The sequence below is a fragment of the Salvia splendens genome, chromosome 1 (assembly GCF_004379255.2).
Source record: "Salvia splendens isolate huo1 chromosome 1, SspV2, whole genome shotgun sequence".
Lineage (NCBI taxonomy): Eukaryota > Viridiplantae > Streptophyta > Magnoliopsida > Lamiales > Lamiaceae > Salvia > Salvia splendens.
The window spans coordinates 8,437,064-8,453,342 of NC_056032.1; the positions used below are offsets into that span (position 1 = coordinate 8,437,064).

General features: G+C 35.8%; 2 protein-coding genes and 1 pseudogene across 2 annotated transcripts; 2 read left to right on the plus strand and 1 right to left on the minus strand.

Annotated features, from left to right (window-relative positions):
* Positions 1-27: 27 nt before the first annotated feature.
* On the plus strand, positions 28-3,252 carry LOC121760643 (annotated as a pseudogene).
* A 1,947-nt stretch (positions 3,253-5,199) lies between these two features.
* Positions 5,200-7,135, plus strand: LOC121811557 (F-box protein CPR1-like). The gene is made up of 2 exons (XM_042212438.1): positions 5,200-5,443; positions 5,761-7,135. The coding sequence occupies exons 1-2, from the start codon at positions 5,432-5,434 to the stop codon at positions 7,009-7,011; spliced, it is 1,263 nt and encodes a 420-aa protein (XP_042068372.1). The 5' UTR covers positions 5,200-5,431; the 3' UTR covers positions 7,012-7,135.
* A 116-nt stretch (positions 7,136-7,251) lies between these two features.
* Positions 7,252-10,209, minus strand: LOC121811552 (dihydrolipoyllysine-residue acetyltransferase component 5 of pyruvate dehydrogenase complex, chloroplastic-like). The gene is made up of 6 exons (XM_042212435.1): positions 9,108-10,209; positions 8,300-8,491; positions 8,109-8,196; positions 7,958-8,028; positions 7,769-7,852; positions 7,252-7,660 (listed from the first exon to the last, which is right to left on the minus strand). Exons 1-6 carry the CDS (start codon positions 9,981-9,983, stop codon positions 7,556-7,558), a joined length of 1,416 nt encoding a protein of 471 aa, XP_042068369.1. The 5' UTR covers positions 9,984-10,209; the 3' UTR covers positions 7,252-7,555.
* Positions 10,210-16,279: the final 6,070 nt, after the last annotated feature.

Genomic DNA, 16,279 nt, shown 5'->3' on the forward strand with positions numbered 1-16,279 from the left:
TCAATTAATTCCATTACTTGTATAGTCATGTGGTCCATTCCAAGAAAAGGAATTGACTCACAGGTTTACCTCACTTTTAGAGATTTGGAAAATCAATATAAAAAAGAAAGGCACATGTGTTTTGTTATTTTGCTGGATTCAATCTTAAAGTTTAGTTGAGCTTACTATTCTTGAAACTGTTTATAAGTCCAGCTGTGGGTCTTGCTTTTTGACAATAAGGTTCTTACAAAGTGACAAGGATTATAATTCCTCAAAACCATTATTAGTCACCCATTTATTATCTAGAGAAGTACAAAAAAATCCACAAAATTCCATGCGCTTCCCTCACTTGCAATTGTTTAAATGCTGATTTTGTAAATCTTGGTGGAAGGGTGTTTAAGAGCTTCCAAATTTTGGGTCCCATCTCATAAATATCATTCACTAATACAGAATACAATTGTATTATTGCATATTCATTGTTTGCAGCTGTGTTTCTGTTGCTTATGTTTTTAATCTAGCCATAACATAAGGATCTGCAGAAAGTGTGGGAAAAAATTTTAAAAAATGGAGCTGTCATCATTGAATATTTTCATGCTGTTTTTCATCTTGTTTTCAGCTACATCTACAGCACTAGATATTCCTCCTGGCTCAACTCTTTAAGCCTCAAATCCACAGCAATCATGGGCTTCTCCGAATAGATCTTTCACTCTTTCCTTCATTCAAGAATCCAAAAATGTCTACTTTGTTGCCATCACCTACAACAGTGTTCCTATCTGGAAAGCCGGTGGTGGTCCGGGTGGCGCTGTCAATTCCTCAGCCGAGCTCAGGTTTCTGCAAGATTGTAACCTCCAGCTAGTCGTGGTGGTGGGTCCCACGACGTCGTTGGTGTGGCAGTCCAATACCTCTAGACAAGGTATCAACTCTGCCTCACTTGACAACTCCGGCAACTTCATGCTCAAGAATGGAAATGTTTCTGTTTGGACAACCTTTGACAATCCCACTGATACTATTGTGCCTGAGCAGAATTTCACATCTGGCAACGTCTTACGTTGTGAATTCTACTCTTTTCGCTTGTTGAGTTCAGGTAAAATGTCTCTGAGATGGAACAATTCTGTTGAGTATTACACATATAGAGGGATCAATGTGACCCGTGATTTGAATGTCAGCTCACCTAGTTTAGCTATGCAGCCTAAGGGAATACTGTCCCTTCTCGATCCGTTGCTCTCGAGCAATGTCTTCATGGCTCGAGGTAGTGATTATGGCGATTCGGGTGATGGTATCCCGAAGTTTGTGAAGTTGGATTGTGATGGGAATATGAGGATGTATAGCTCTGCATTGAGTGATGGAGTTGGAAACAGAGTTGTGAGGTGGACTGCTGTGAGTGATCAGTGTGAGGTTTTCGGGTTCTGTGGAAGCTACGGAGTCTGCAGGTACGATGAAGCAGACCAAGTCCCCACATGTGGATGCCCTTCTAGAAACTTCGAATCCGTTGATCCTAATGATGGCAGAAAAGGTTGTAGAATGATAGGTGACATAAAGAGCTGTCAGACAACAATGCTGGCTTTGAACAATACCTTGTTCTTGACTTACTTTCCTCAGTTTGATTCTGATTATTTCACAGCAAATATCAGAGCATGTAGGTCTAACTGCCTTGTTGATTCCACATGTGTTGCTTCGAGTTCAATGGCTGATGGAACGGGCGCTTGTTATATGAAAAGATCGGATTTCATCAGTGGCCACCACTCGCCAATCCTGACCAGCACGTCGTATGTGAAGGTGTGTGATCCGGCCCTGCCTAATCCTCCGTTTTCTTTAAGAAAAAACAAGGGGGGATCTGCAAGGCTCAAGATTGGTGTCATAGTGTTGGGGAGTGGTTAGCTTATAGTTATTTTAGTTGGGGTGCTTCTGTGGATTAAATGTAGGGGTAGGCAAAGTTATGAGAGTTTGGTATCTGAGTACTCCTTTTCAGACTATGCATCTGGTGTTCCTGTGCAATTATCTTACAAGAAGCTCCAGCAGTTGACAAAAGGGTTTTTGGAGAAGCTCGGAGAAGGTGGATTCGGGTCCGTTTATAAAGGAGTTTTGTCGAACAAAGTAGTTGTTGCTGTGAAGCAGCTAGAGGGGATAGGTCAAGGGGAGAAGCAGTTCAGAATGGAGGTAGCTACGATTAGTAGCACTCATCACTTGAATCTTGTGAGATTGGTTGGTTTTTGCGCTGAGGGAAAGCATAGGTTGCTTGTTTAAGAGTTCATGAAGAATGGCTCTCTTGACAGCTTTCTCTTTCCCTCGTTGTCATCGGATGAGAAGGTGTTGAGTTGGGCTTGTAGATACAGCATTGTGTTAGGCACGGCAAAGGGGATGACGTACCTTCATGAAGAGTGTCTCGACTGCATTCTCCACTGCGATATAAAGCCAGAGAACATACTCTTGGATGAGAACTACAATGCAAGAATCTCTGATTTCGGGCTAGCAAGGCTGTTGAACTTGAATGATCATGAGCATAGGAGCCTGATCACGGTGAGGGGAACGAGAGGGTACTTGGCTCCTGAGTGGATAGCTAACCTTCCGGTGACTTCCAAAGCCGATGTGTACAGCTATGGCATGGTGCTGCTTGAGATTGTGGGTGGGAAGAGGAATTTTGAGGTCTCTCCTGAGACGAACAACAGAAGGTTCTCGTTGTGGGCATACGAGGAGTTTGAGAAGGGAAATGTGGGAGCAGTTGTTGACAGAAGGCTAGTGGAGATTGAGATTGATTTTGTGCAAGCAACAAGGGTGCTGCAGGTGAGCTTCTGGTGCATTCAAGAACACCCGTCGTTTAGGCCTACGATGGGGAAGGTTGTGCAGATGCGTGAAGGGATTGCTGATGTACAGAAGCCACCTCCACCCTTGTTCTTGAGTGATGGATCAGGTCAATCTTCTGTTGTGATTTCATCAGTTTCGTCGTCCCAAATGGTGGCTGTTTCGTCGTTGGCTTCGTCTTGAATGCTCAAGTTTGGGTTGAGAGGTGTGGAGACATGACCATCTATTGATTGATCATCTTGGTTTAGTTCAATTATGTAGTTGATTGCTTAATCCTGATTTTTTCCTGTCTGAATCTGATATAGGATTCTTGGAATAGTGAGTGCTTGAATAGAAGAATTCAAGCAACAAGTGTTTTTTGGACAGTGTTGATTAAAAGGAGTTTTTAGTGGCCTTTCCCCTATGTAATGTTGGACATTTTTGGTTGATTTCTTGTGGTTCATTTTCTTAGTACAATACTTTAACTTGTGTCAATTCCTGATTTGATAGTACTTCCTCTATTCATAAAACAGAATCTTATTTTATTAGATCATTTGACTAATCCATTTTGTTTCATGAGAAATGTTACAATATTTTATTTCATTTAAATTCTTATATTAATATATTTTAATTTAGGAGGTTCTTCGATTGAATCTGTATTCAACAGACTACACAATTTAATTAACTTTTTTTGTGTTATTTATTTATTTTTAATTATTTATTTGAAATTAATTCAGTTGTAATATTCACTAAAAATCGTAGGAAAAATAAAAAAAATTATAAGTTGATAACGTGCAATATTGATAATTTTTCATTTCCCAATTATTCTACAACTGAATTAATTTAAAAATAAATTTGAGATAAAAAAAGAAAACTAAATAAATTTAATTAACACGAGAAAAGTTAAATTAAATTTTAAAGTCCGTTAAATAAAGATTCAACCAAATTAAAACTAAATCTATAAGAACATCCTAAATCTAAATGCATTATTATAATGACCTAATGAAACAAAGATTGTAAAATAACTTAATGATAAAAAAAATATTTTAGTAAAAGGATTTAATGAAACAAAAAATAATAAATTATTATAAAACAAAATTTTTATGTATAATGACTTTTAAATGTGTGTTTTGAAGTCTAATCTAGGGGTGCTTAAATGGTTCTCCGGTTCTCGGTTAACCGGAATGTGAACCGAAACCGGCCGGTTAATTGACGAACCGGAACCGAAAAAATCGGTTCCGGTTAGAACCGGAACCGACCGGTTCCTAACCGGTGACCGGATTACAATTCAATTTTATTTTATTTTAATTTAATATAATGATAAATCTAATTTAATTGAATTAATTTTGAATTAAAGTAAAATAATTTGAATTTTGAAACATTGAGTGATTTTTAGATTGAAACAGTGTTAGATTTGCGAGCTTTGTTTTCTACATATTTAAAATATTTAAAGCGTGATACTTTGAATCTACAATTATTTCTCCAATCCATTTTTTATGAACTAACTACAATGAGCAGAACATCATAAGTTTGTTTTTAATTTCCAAAAAAACTTATACAAATACAATATCATTTCATATGATAGAAATTTAACTTTATAACAAATTTACGATTTTAACATGTTTGTGAATAATTTATCAATTGTTCCGTTATAAACCAAAAAGTCACAACAAGATCAATTAATATGGAAATTCCATTGAATATTTGTTCAGCCAAAAATATGGAAAATGGAATTCAATTTCAAAACTCATTTTTTAAAAAAATTGCTAAAGTTTAAAACTCCTATTTTTTTATAAAAGAATTGCTAACATAAACTAGTCCGACCTATTACACTAGGCATCACTCTTATCCATATATGAATATTATTATATTGTTGGTTTGTATTTTTTGTGTATTTATTTGAATTTTTAGGTATTATTTGTTATATTTCTAGATGTTGGATTATTGTTTTTTAGTATTGAACTATTTAAAAAGTATAAATAAATTCGGATTAAAATTACATATCTGTTCCAGTTCGGAACCGGAATCGACCGGTTCTTAACCGGCTGGTTCCAAACCGGAACCGATCGGTTTCCGATTCCGGTTCTAAGATTTATGAAAATTTAAAACCGGTTAACAGGTCAATCGGTTCGGTTAGAACCAGAACTGGCCGAATAAGCATGCCTAGTTTAATCTATCAAAAATTAATTTCCACAATATGAGAAAGTTGGTTGTACAAGGGGCTAATTCGAAAGTTGATGGAAAATACAAATTTTTACATGCCAATTTGGAGTAGTATATAATTTTAGGGATCAAAATTGAAATAGTTGCTATTATTTAGGGAGTAATATTTATTTTATAAGCTTTCAAACAAATTTATGTGCCGCCATATAATCTAATTTGATCACCCAAAAAGAGTGTCAAATTCCCAATTAGACACTTATAGTAGTTCGCATCATGCGGTCGTACTCATGAAAAAAACTTTCACCATTTTAAGAAACATTGGTGCTCTTGCTGCTCACAGTAGTTGGGCAGCTCATCATGCCTCCCTTTCTATATATGGCTATACATTTCACAACCTTTTCATGAAACCACATTTCAATTTTTGAGCTTAGTTTTTTTCCCTCGATTTACAGCTCCAGCTGCAACGCATCAACGGCAACCACCGTTTTCGCCCACCCTACTTCACCGCAAGATGAAGCATGAGGTTTCTTTGTATTGTTACTTGATTAGATTTTTCTCTGCTTATGCTTATTTGATTTTTTCTCCTGGTTTTATTCTCTACTTATTTCGATCTCTGTTTTGTGAAGAACTTATGTTTGGATCAAATCCAGATATTTTGCATTTAACTTGTTGCTCAATTTGTTATCAACCACACCAAATTCGATCGATAATTTTCTGGATGTGTTAGGGTTTAAGACTAAAATCTGTTTGATGATGTTGCGTTATCAAGCTTTTAAATCTGATAAAAGTACCGAAATTTCTTGGATAACTGGAGTATAACTACATGTTTTCTTTGATCAGAGAGGTAAAAAATCCAGAAAACAGAGAGAAGCTTCCAAAACTCAAAAATCAGGCGAAGGTTTGCTGTCATTTCTACCACCTGAAATCATAATCAACATCCTCTCATCAAGACTCCCCATTCGAACCACTGTAAGTTGCAAGAGCGTTTGCAAGCCATGGCTTGATCTGCTCGAGACTCGTGAGTTTGTGAAGTCTCATATTTCTAAATCAGTCCCCGGCCTCGCGGTCTTTTTGGAGGGAGAATACCCGAAGCCATACAAAGTCTTCGAATATGTAGACGAGCTTAGTCCTAAGCGTGTGCCTCGTTGGAATGTGGTGTTGAACTTCAACCTCCCTTGTACTGAGCCACCTTATAGCTCAGTTGATGGTTTGCTCTTTCTGTGCAGTCGAGGCATAATGTCCCGTGAGATTTTCAAACATGGTACCCTTAGGAGGGAAGATATTTGGTGGCCCCGTGATCTCTTCATATGCAATCCAATTACTCGCGACTACATAAAGATCCTTTGCCCTCCGGAGTTCTCCTCCTCAAAACGTAGGGTTCATGTGGATACTTTTGGATTTGGAGTGAGTAGAACGACATGTCAGTATAAGATGGTCCGGGTTTTTCACAAGTTGGTACTGAATAGGGAACTGGGTACAGCAGAACTTGTTGAACCAAAATGCCAAGTATACACAGTTGGAACTGGATCATGGAGTGGGATTTCCTCTATTGGCCCATTCAAGTACGAAGGCAATGCGAAAGGGGCGTTTCTTAATGGAAACATTCACTGGATGGTAAGGGACATGTACGGCTCCTCTGTGTGGATCTCATGCTTTGATCTCGAAACAGAACTCTTTAGCACGTTCTGTCCCCCGCCTTGCAATGATGGTCGGGAAGAGTGTCTGAACGTGTCTACTTTTAAGGATTGTCTCTGTTTGTGCGACAACTCATCACACAGTGAGATTGTTATTTGGTTGATGAAGGAGTATGGCGATGAGACGTCTTGGACAAAGGAATTCGTGATCCGAAAAAGAGATGGCGATTATAATGAAGGGCTTATGTGCCCCATCAAAGCTTTCCCAAACGGTGACATCTTGATGGCTCTGGAATACAGCAAGCTGCTGACGTTATACTACTCCAGCAAGACTAAGACGTTTCGCCACGTTGATCTGTTCGGTCTGCAGAGCCGATTCTGCATTCGTGCAGTCGCTTATGCCCCGAGTTTTCTTCCTCTCAAAACTCTCGCAACAGAGAACGTGATTTCCTTCTGATTCCCTGCAAATCTAAGTATGACCAAATGCTGATTTTCTTGATTTCCTGTTGGCATTCTATGATAACTCTTCCTTGATGTCAAAGGCTGTTGATTTAATATATTTAGCAGGATTATTCAGTTTATTCATTTGAGTTTATATCAAAAGCATGTTGTCAATGCAAAAGCTTTCATATCTTAGTAATGTCTAGCCCCTTTGCCATGACAGTATCAGCATATCCATCATCAAACAACCACATCATACATCAAAGAACGACGAAATCAGCTAACTCAAATCAGAACTTGTAGCATCAAGACCAAAACAATTCACAGTCACCATTTAAAGCAATAAAAAGACCTCTTATAAACTAAATGTATGCAACACTTTCAACTAGACAAAACAAATAAAAGCATATGCCACACTTGCATACGACGTCTTCGTTCTGTATCAGTCAGTGGGCCCTCTTGTCTGAAGATATCTGCATCTTAATTCACCTTGAAAGAGAAGGCTAACTAAAGAAGGTGATACGAAAACAAAATCTTCAATCTCCCATGATACGACAAACCTAAAGTGTTAGATCTTTAGGATCCTCGATTATCTTGGCCAGGGTTTGTAAGAAGGCAGCCAGATCAGCACCATATATCACGCGATGATCTGCTGTTACATTCACCTAGGAATATAGCACACCAGCGAGTTATAAGAGTGTTCGAGAAGTACTACGTTAAGAGAATTTCATACAAAGTTTCAGTATAATCAGATGTCACGGGCATGATCTCACCTGCATCTGAGTTTTCAGTCCGATCCGACCATCCTTTGTACCAACAAGAGTTGGTTCAGAAGCTCCAACAGCCATGATCGCACCCTGTGGAAATCCCACATATGGTTCGTTATCATAAGATGACACACTAAAAGATATTTCTAAGGGCAACATGATAATTCCTTCTCGCTTAATATATAAAATTCTTACAGTTCCGGGTGGCAATATGGCATCAAAGCGATCCACACCAAACATTCCGAGGTTAGACAGGGTGAAAGTGCCTGTGAAACAATAGAATAACCATGGTAAGTGTAAATCAAATGCAACGAGAATATCTGAGGCAATGAGGTTAACAAGTTACCCGAATTATATTCCTGAGGCTGGAGCTGCTTCGCTCGTGCCTTATTAACCAACTCCTTCCACTTTCTTGATAATGAATAAATATCGATCTAAGACAAACAAAGGGGGCCACAAAAGGGTGAGCGAAGTAAAAGAAGGACAACCAACAAACATCTCTACCGGAAACTTGATTAAAGACAAGGGATTATCAACCTTGTCAGCATCTTGAAGTACTGGTGTGATCAAACCACCATCTATGGCTACTGCTACTGCAACATTAATATGACTGTTATATGTAAAGCTCTTGCCATCTCTGCAGCTGGAATTCACAACGGGGTGTTGGACCAGAGCAAGTGCTGTTGCCTTGGCTAACAATGCTGTCATAGTCACTCCTTTAGACTTAATCTGAAAATGAATCAGCAAAGATCACAAAAAGCTAAACAATCTGATCCATAAAACCGAAAAAACAAGCATTCCCTAGAGGAAAACCTAATTAGACAACACCAATTCAATCAATTCCTAAACCAATTTAGTCTAGGTTGCAAATAACTGCAAATTATCCCCTATGTGTGTGCCATTTTCTAAATCTCAGTTCTTCAAGAAAAACTGCAAACGAGATCACGTCTTATATCTATATAACTGTTCAGCCAGTCTACTAACTTCAACAACTTATTTGATACATCAAAACCAAAGGAAAGCATTCACCAATTTGATCAATTCCTAAATCAATTTCGGCTAGGTCGCAAAGAAATTGAATTATCCCCTCAAGTGTAATTTCTCTAAAACTCGTTTCATCGGTAAAACTGCAAACAAGATCATGTTATATATCGTCTATACAACTTCTACAAACTTCAATGCATTTCACTAAACATTTTCTCAAGTACCCTCTTCCTCTCATTCAATTTAGACATGCGTCTATTCATTTTTAAGCATAAAACTAGACAAAGCTCCACAAAATGGAACTTCTAGAACAATTCACCAAGAAATCGAAAAACTAAGCAATCCAAAGAAGCAGCATTACCTTCTTGTATAAAGCATCAAGAGCATCTGTTGTGAAAGTATACCCCACTCTGAATGTTGGCACTGCCAAACTCTCAACCATGTTCCTACTCACAGCACTCTGCATTGTTGTGAATGGCACCACAGAGCCCAACTCCACGCCACTCGGCTTAGCCACCTCAGCAGCCGTGGTGGCAGCGCCACAACCCACATTCACAGCCGCCAAAGCAGCCTCCACATCCTTAGCCACCACTCTCCCATTGGGTCCACTCCCAACAATTCCCTTCAAATCCACCCCCAAATCCTTCGCCAGCTTCTTCGCGTAAGGCGAAGCCACCACCCTCTTGCCTCCCTCAGACGCTGGATGCACAGCTGAGCCCACCGCACCAGCATTGCTGCTGACACTAGCTACAACTGGTGCAGCAGCAGGAACTGGGCTCGGCATTTCTTCGAGCGCCACCGGAGCATCATTGCATCCAGCGGCGGAGGCTGATGCGGGGGTGGGAGAAGACGATTTCTTGGATTGGGCGAGGGCAATTTCTTCCTCGGTCTCGGCGAGTAAAGCAATCGTGGATCCAACCGCAGCTGAAAGACCTTCGTCAACAATAATGGCGGCCAAATACCCATCGTAAAAGGACTCCACATCCATATCCGCCTTGTCGGACTCAACCACGACAACGGATTCGCCCTTTGCCAGCTTATCGCCCTCCGATTTGACCCAAGAGACGATCTTTCCCTCAGTCATCGTGGAGCTGAGTGCCGGCATGAAGATTTCTCGGATCTTGGATTGAATGAGATGGGGCTTTCGGGGGAGGTGGGCGCCGCCGCCGAGGCGGCGGCGGAGGGAAGGGGGAGCGGTGGGGACGAAAGATGTGTGGAGAAGGTGGGAATGAGACATGGTTTTAGTGAGAGAGAATTGGGGGAGAGAAGGCAGCGAATATGTTTGATGAAAATGGTGTTAGAGAGTTTTTTGTAAAGAGGAGAAAAGTTCTCTTGAATGCATCGAAGGGAAGACTGAAGAGGCGGAGCTTCCTAGGCCCAACCAACTCTTAACGGCAATGACAAGAAATTGGGTGAACTCGAGTGGGAGGGATCCTCTGTTGTGTTAAAAAACACAGCATCCTGCTGTGCTTGAAACGGCATCAATTGATGAATGAAACGCAAGAGAGGAGATGGTGGGGGCCTTGTCTTTTCTTTCTTCGTGTACTATTAATTTAATCATTATTAGTATTTACACCAGCACGGGCATATAATTTTTAAATAATGAATATAAATTTTAATGAAATATAGAAACTAAGAATTAAAAACAATATAAAGATTTACAAAAACATAAATGTGATTATAAATAAAACATTTATAATAAATGAAGAATTTACTCATAACTATAAATGAAATATTTCATATTCGGCAATCAATTTTATACAATATTAATTTATGATATAAGTGGAGTAAACTAAATGACAAATGAGAGATGTATGACTAATGATCAAAGAGTATGAGTTAGTTAGAATAAGATACACAAATAAAGAACCTGATATTTGAGTAGAGATTAAAGAGAAAAATTAGAAAACAACAACAAACCAACCAATAGTTCATAAGTTTTGAAAAACTTCTTTGTAAACAATATTAACAGTAACATCGCTTCTATTATCATCTTCATCTCCACAAACTAAAATCTTGAGACCTCCACTACTCAAAAAAAATTTGTGCACAATATATACATACTTCATTTGTCAGCGAAGAATTGTAATTTTATTTCGTTTTCGCTTCATCCATATATAATGATCTCATTTTACTCTTTTATTTTAGTAAGTGAACTTCACATTTCACTAACTCGTCTCAATCACAATATGCTACTCCCTCCGTCTCAACTAAGTTTTCTTTTTGGGATGTCCCAACTAAGTTGAGTCGTTTCCTTTTTTTGACAAAAAAACATCTAGTCACTTTTATTTAATTCCATCATCTACTTTACTTTCTCTTTATCTTTCTTACTTTATTTTTCTCTTCTACTTTTTAACACAATTTCTTAACCGTCGTGCCCAAAAGTTTTGACTCAACTTAGTTAGGACAGAGGGAATACTATAAAAGTATAATTTATATTTCATACTAATCCAACTGAATAACTCAAAATATTGAAATTTAAAAACAATAATCAAACTTTCTGTCTGATATATGCTAATTTAAAACTTTTTTACAAATTTAAACATTAATGAAACATTTTCTATGTATGGTGTAATTACCCCTCAGTATAGACTAAAACCTTTAATCATTCATGGACTCGTTACTCTTGAAATTGCAACACATAATTGTCAATGACTAAAAAATGACTTTTAAGAAATAGGCCAACATGAGCAAACAAATACAAAAATAAATGTTTTTTCACAATTAATACCAAATTTAAATTCAATACAGGAAAATATATCTAAACATGAAAAAATAAACTAAGAAAAATTAAAAAAATACTTGAAAATTTTATCGTCCCTCTTGAGTTGAAGTAACACCAAATTTACGATCTAATATAAAGAAAATAACGTATAGTATGCGTTCGTATTAATAAAAATGTTAAGTGTGATGCAATATTGTTCTTGGTTTGATATTGATATTAATTTAGTTTCGCTGTTTTATCATTATTATTTGGTATTTTATTAATTATTATTTGGTTTAGCCAAATTTTATTTCAATATGTGATAATATAGTTACATATTCCAATATTTTGAAAAATATAAAAGGAGAAATATGAGTAATCAAAGTTAACTCAATTCTAACTATATACTATGAATTTAATTACTTAGTAAAAAAGACTTCAAAATTTTGTTTTCCCTCTTGAGTAGAAGTAACATCAAGTATACGATCTAACATCACGAAACTAACACATAGCATGTGTTCGTATTAATTAAAATGTTCTTGTGATGCAATATTGTTCATTGTTTAATAATAACATTAATTTAACTTCACTTTTTATAATTATTTTGGTTTAGCCAAATTTAAATTTAATATATACATATTTCAAAATTTTGGAAAGTCTAAAAGATAGAAATATAAGTAAATCAAAGACAACTCAATTCTAACTATATATATAGACTTAATTATTTATTAAAAAATTATTTAAAAATATATATTATACAAAGTCTAATAAATAAAAAATGCAAATTAAAAACTGTATTTAATCAAGAAAGATACTATAAATTGATTACATAGTTTTATAAGAAGTACTAAAAGCCTACTAACTCAAAATGACCAAAAGGGCAAACAAAATAGCTTCACAATTTCCCGCCAAAAAGGGCAAATAAGTCTTTTCATTCAACTGGCACTTTAGATTATGATTGATAGATTATTCTACAAAAATATAGCAACTTGGATCATAACAAATCATTTTATCTTACTTAACCATTTTGATTTAAGCCCAGAAATAATTAAATTCGAAATCGGGCCTCACATTCACCATGCACTGTAACCCCAATTTATTTAGAAGTAGTTGAGCTCGAATTTATATTTGCATAGCCCAAATAATTAAATCATTAGTCCAAATAAAGAAACCCATATTCAATACCCTAGGTCTTCTTCTTCCTCCCTCATTCACAAAAAAAAATGACTCTCCCTTCCTCCCTGCCTTGTTGCCGCCGTCCAGCCGCTCTACCAGCGCCGCCGTCTCCGGCAGCATCCCCTTCCCCCTCTCGTCTCTCTCTCTCCCTCCCTTCTCTCTTCTCTCCAGCCTCGCACCGCCGCCCCCCCCCTCTCTCTCCCCCGATCTGCCGCCGCCGCTACTGTGTATGCACAGGCGGCGGCTTCGCCGTCCTCCTCCTGGCAGTCCGGCCGTATCCGGACAACAGCAGTCTGCACTCTCTCTCTCTCTCTCTCTCTCGGTCGGTTTCTCTCCCCCTTCACTGTACCGCCGCCGCCGCCGATCTGCCCCCGTCGCCCAGCTTCCACTCCATCACCTCCTTCCTCTCCCACTTCTTTCTCTCCCTCGGCTCTGCCGCTGCCGCCACTGTGCATGCACAGGCGGCGGCCTCAGCCTCCTCCGCGCCTCGCACCGTCGGCCGCCGCCACTGCCGACACCCCTCCCCCGCCGTACGATGTTTTTCCGATAGATATGGTGAGCAGATTTTGTTTTTCCACTTTTCTCTTTGTTTTATTTTCTAAAGATTTAATCTTTGATTTCAAGGTTTGGTGTTTAAAATTGTTTCAAATCTTCTTCAAGAAGTTTGCATTTGGTTGGACTATTTGAGAAGCCACTTTTGCTCTATAGGACTGTCTTTTTTCTATCCAATGGGTGTCATTTCTCAAAATGACCAAAAGGGCAAACAAAATAGCTTCATAATTTCCCACCAAAAAGGGTAAAAATGTCCTTTCATTAAACTGACACTTTAGATTAGTATAGATATACACTCAATATCTAATTGTGATTCTTTTCAAAATTTACCGACATTTTCCAAATGAGTTCGTATTTTAGTTTATTGATTTAATTGAAAATTATAATATATTTGTGTGTGTTTAACAAAAAGTGAAATAACATATAAAAAAAGAGAGAAAAGGATATCACATATTTGCGGACAAATTACACTAGATCTTTTTTTAATACTCTACTAACTCAAAATATGTTATACGTATTATATGCTTTAATTACAGCCTTAGTGATTTAAATCTATGCATTTAATAAAATGGTGTGAATAAAAAGAAAAGACCACAACCATTTTTCCTTTTTTTTGATATTTTAATTTTGTTAAAACTCTCAAATCTATTATAGTTTTCAAATAAATTAATAACTTAACATAGTTGAAGATTCTATATGATATTAGAGATTATTCTTAGAATAAATTATTAGCTTTAAACATTTAGAAATAAAAAGTGCTACAGAAAATAGTACTTAAACAAGAAAGATGTAAAATATAAATATTAAACACACAAAAACATACATATATATTCAATATCATGATCATAATTTATAAGTATTTTAATATGTAAATGTAATTGAATTTCATTGTGTTTTTGAGTATACAAATAAAAATATTCCACAATGAAAATAATAGTAGTAGTATATCTTAAAAAAGGAAGAGAAAATAAACAATTTATACAAAAATAAAATATTATTAAAATTAAAAAAAAAAGATATGTAAAATTTGACTTGCATATTTACAATACGAGATCATTTGGAAAATATTGGTAAAATCATTTTTAAAAGCTGAAAGAGGAGCTAGTATATATATAGAGTGAACTACGCAAATGGTCCCTAAACTATGCCTTTTGCACACCAATGGTCCCTGAACTTTAAAAATATCGCAAATAGTTCATGAACTAAGGGATAATCACATTTTTTATATTTTTTCACTTTTCTTCTAATTTTATACCAAAAATACCCCCAAAAGCTTGGAGGATATTTTTATCCATAAATCATGAATATCAAATTTTTGAATGATTTTCTTGTGTAATAGATAATAACTTATGTTTATTAATCATTGTAAATTAATTAGGAAGTGATCCATAACTATTTAACTTCATTTTTATCTTCTTTCAATGACTTTTGTCGTTGGAGAAACGTAGGTTCATTAATTAAAGAAGGTCAAGTATCGACACTATAAATCAATTACTTAAATTGTCTCTTTACCTGTAAATAAAATCGAAATATTTTATTTTATTAGTTATTGTATTTTATTTAAATTTAAATTTATAAGATCCGAAAATTTTCTATTCATTTCATATTTCTAAATTAATTTCATTCCTAACTAGTTCATTCATTTGTACTAATATTGGCTGGATTGAGAAAATTAGTTTCATTCCTAACTTGCTTGGATTGAGAATAACAATAATGAATTAATACATCCATCTAGAATTTTTTAAGCAAGCAAGGAATTCTTCCACATTAAAAATTTAAAATTTTATTAATATTTAAATAAAATGTTCGTATGAATCTAAATTTTATTACAGATAGAAAGATTGACATCAATTAATAGACGGGTATTAATTCATTATTGTTATTCTCACCTTTTAAATTAAAAAAATATTAATATTTAAATAAAATGATCGTACAGTATTTTATTACAGCTAGAAAGATTGGCGTCAATGAATTTGATCTTACTTGTAAATCTTCTAGATTCTCTTTCAACATTTAACTTGGATGATTATTGACACACATGACCTACCTACTTAAAATAGAGAATCCAAATTCAAAAATAATGCTGTAAAATAGTTATGGATCACTTCCTAATTAATTTACAACGATTAATAAACATACCTTATTATCTAGTCCACAAGAATATCATTCAAAATTTTGATATTCATGATTTATGGATAAAAATACCCTCCAAGCTTTTGGGGTATTTTTGATATAAAATTAGAAGAAAAGTGAAAAAATATAAAAAATGTGATTATCACTTAGTTCAGGGACTATCTACGATATTTTTAAAGTTTAGGGATCATTGGCGTGCAAAAGGCATAGTTCAGGGACCGCGTAGTTCACTCATAATATATATATATATATATATATATATATATATATATATATATATATATATATAATATTGACTAAAGTAATAGTACATGAAAGAAAAGAAGGCCCCACCATTTTCTCTCTTGCGTTTGATTCATTGTGTGCTGCCGTTTCAAGCACAGCAGAGGATCCCTCTCCGAACTGGAGTGTGTGACTTGGGTGTTCAATTATTTTTTTTACTAATTTCGAACTACTAAATACTTATTGAAATGTTGTGTATAGTTTACCTCAAATTAGTTCAATAGTCCAATTTGATTTGATAAAATAGGTCAAACAGCTTAAGTAATTGACGGAACTACAAAGTGCAGTTCTTCTAATTTTTGGTTACACCTATTAGTACTTCTAATAATCAAAAGATTACCAAACTACTAACAAAATCTTGTACCTTATAAATAAATACTACCTCCGTCCCACGTTCCACTAATTCAATTCACTCACATTTATTATGAAACTAATACTAGTAAATAAAAGTGGGACCATTACACTACTAATTTTTCCAACCCATTTATTTTTACATTTCTTAAAACTCGTGTTGAGTCAAATGTGGACTCCTACTATGGAACAGATGTATATTTATATTAATGTGAGATAGAACTTTTCCCTAAAAAAGAAATGTGACATCATTTATGTGACAAATTAAAAAGGAAAATGTGACATCTATTTTAGGACGGAGGAAGTACTATTCTTCTACGTACAATTTAATTATG

Coding starts and splice junctions, on each gene's coding strand:
- LOC121811552 (XM_042212435.1), bottom strand. CDS start 9,983: ATGTCTCATTCCCACCTTCTCCACACATCTTTCGTCCCCACCGCTCCC. Junction 8,029..8,108: donor GCCTCAGGAATATAATTCGG/GTAACTTGTTAA, acceptor ATTGTTTCACAG/GCACTTTCACCCTGTCTAAC. Junction 7,853..7,957: donor CCATATTGCCACCCGGAACT/GTAAGAATTTTA, acceptor GGATTTCCACAG/GGTGCGATCATGGCTGTTGG.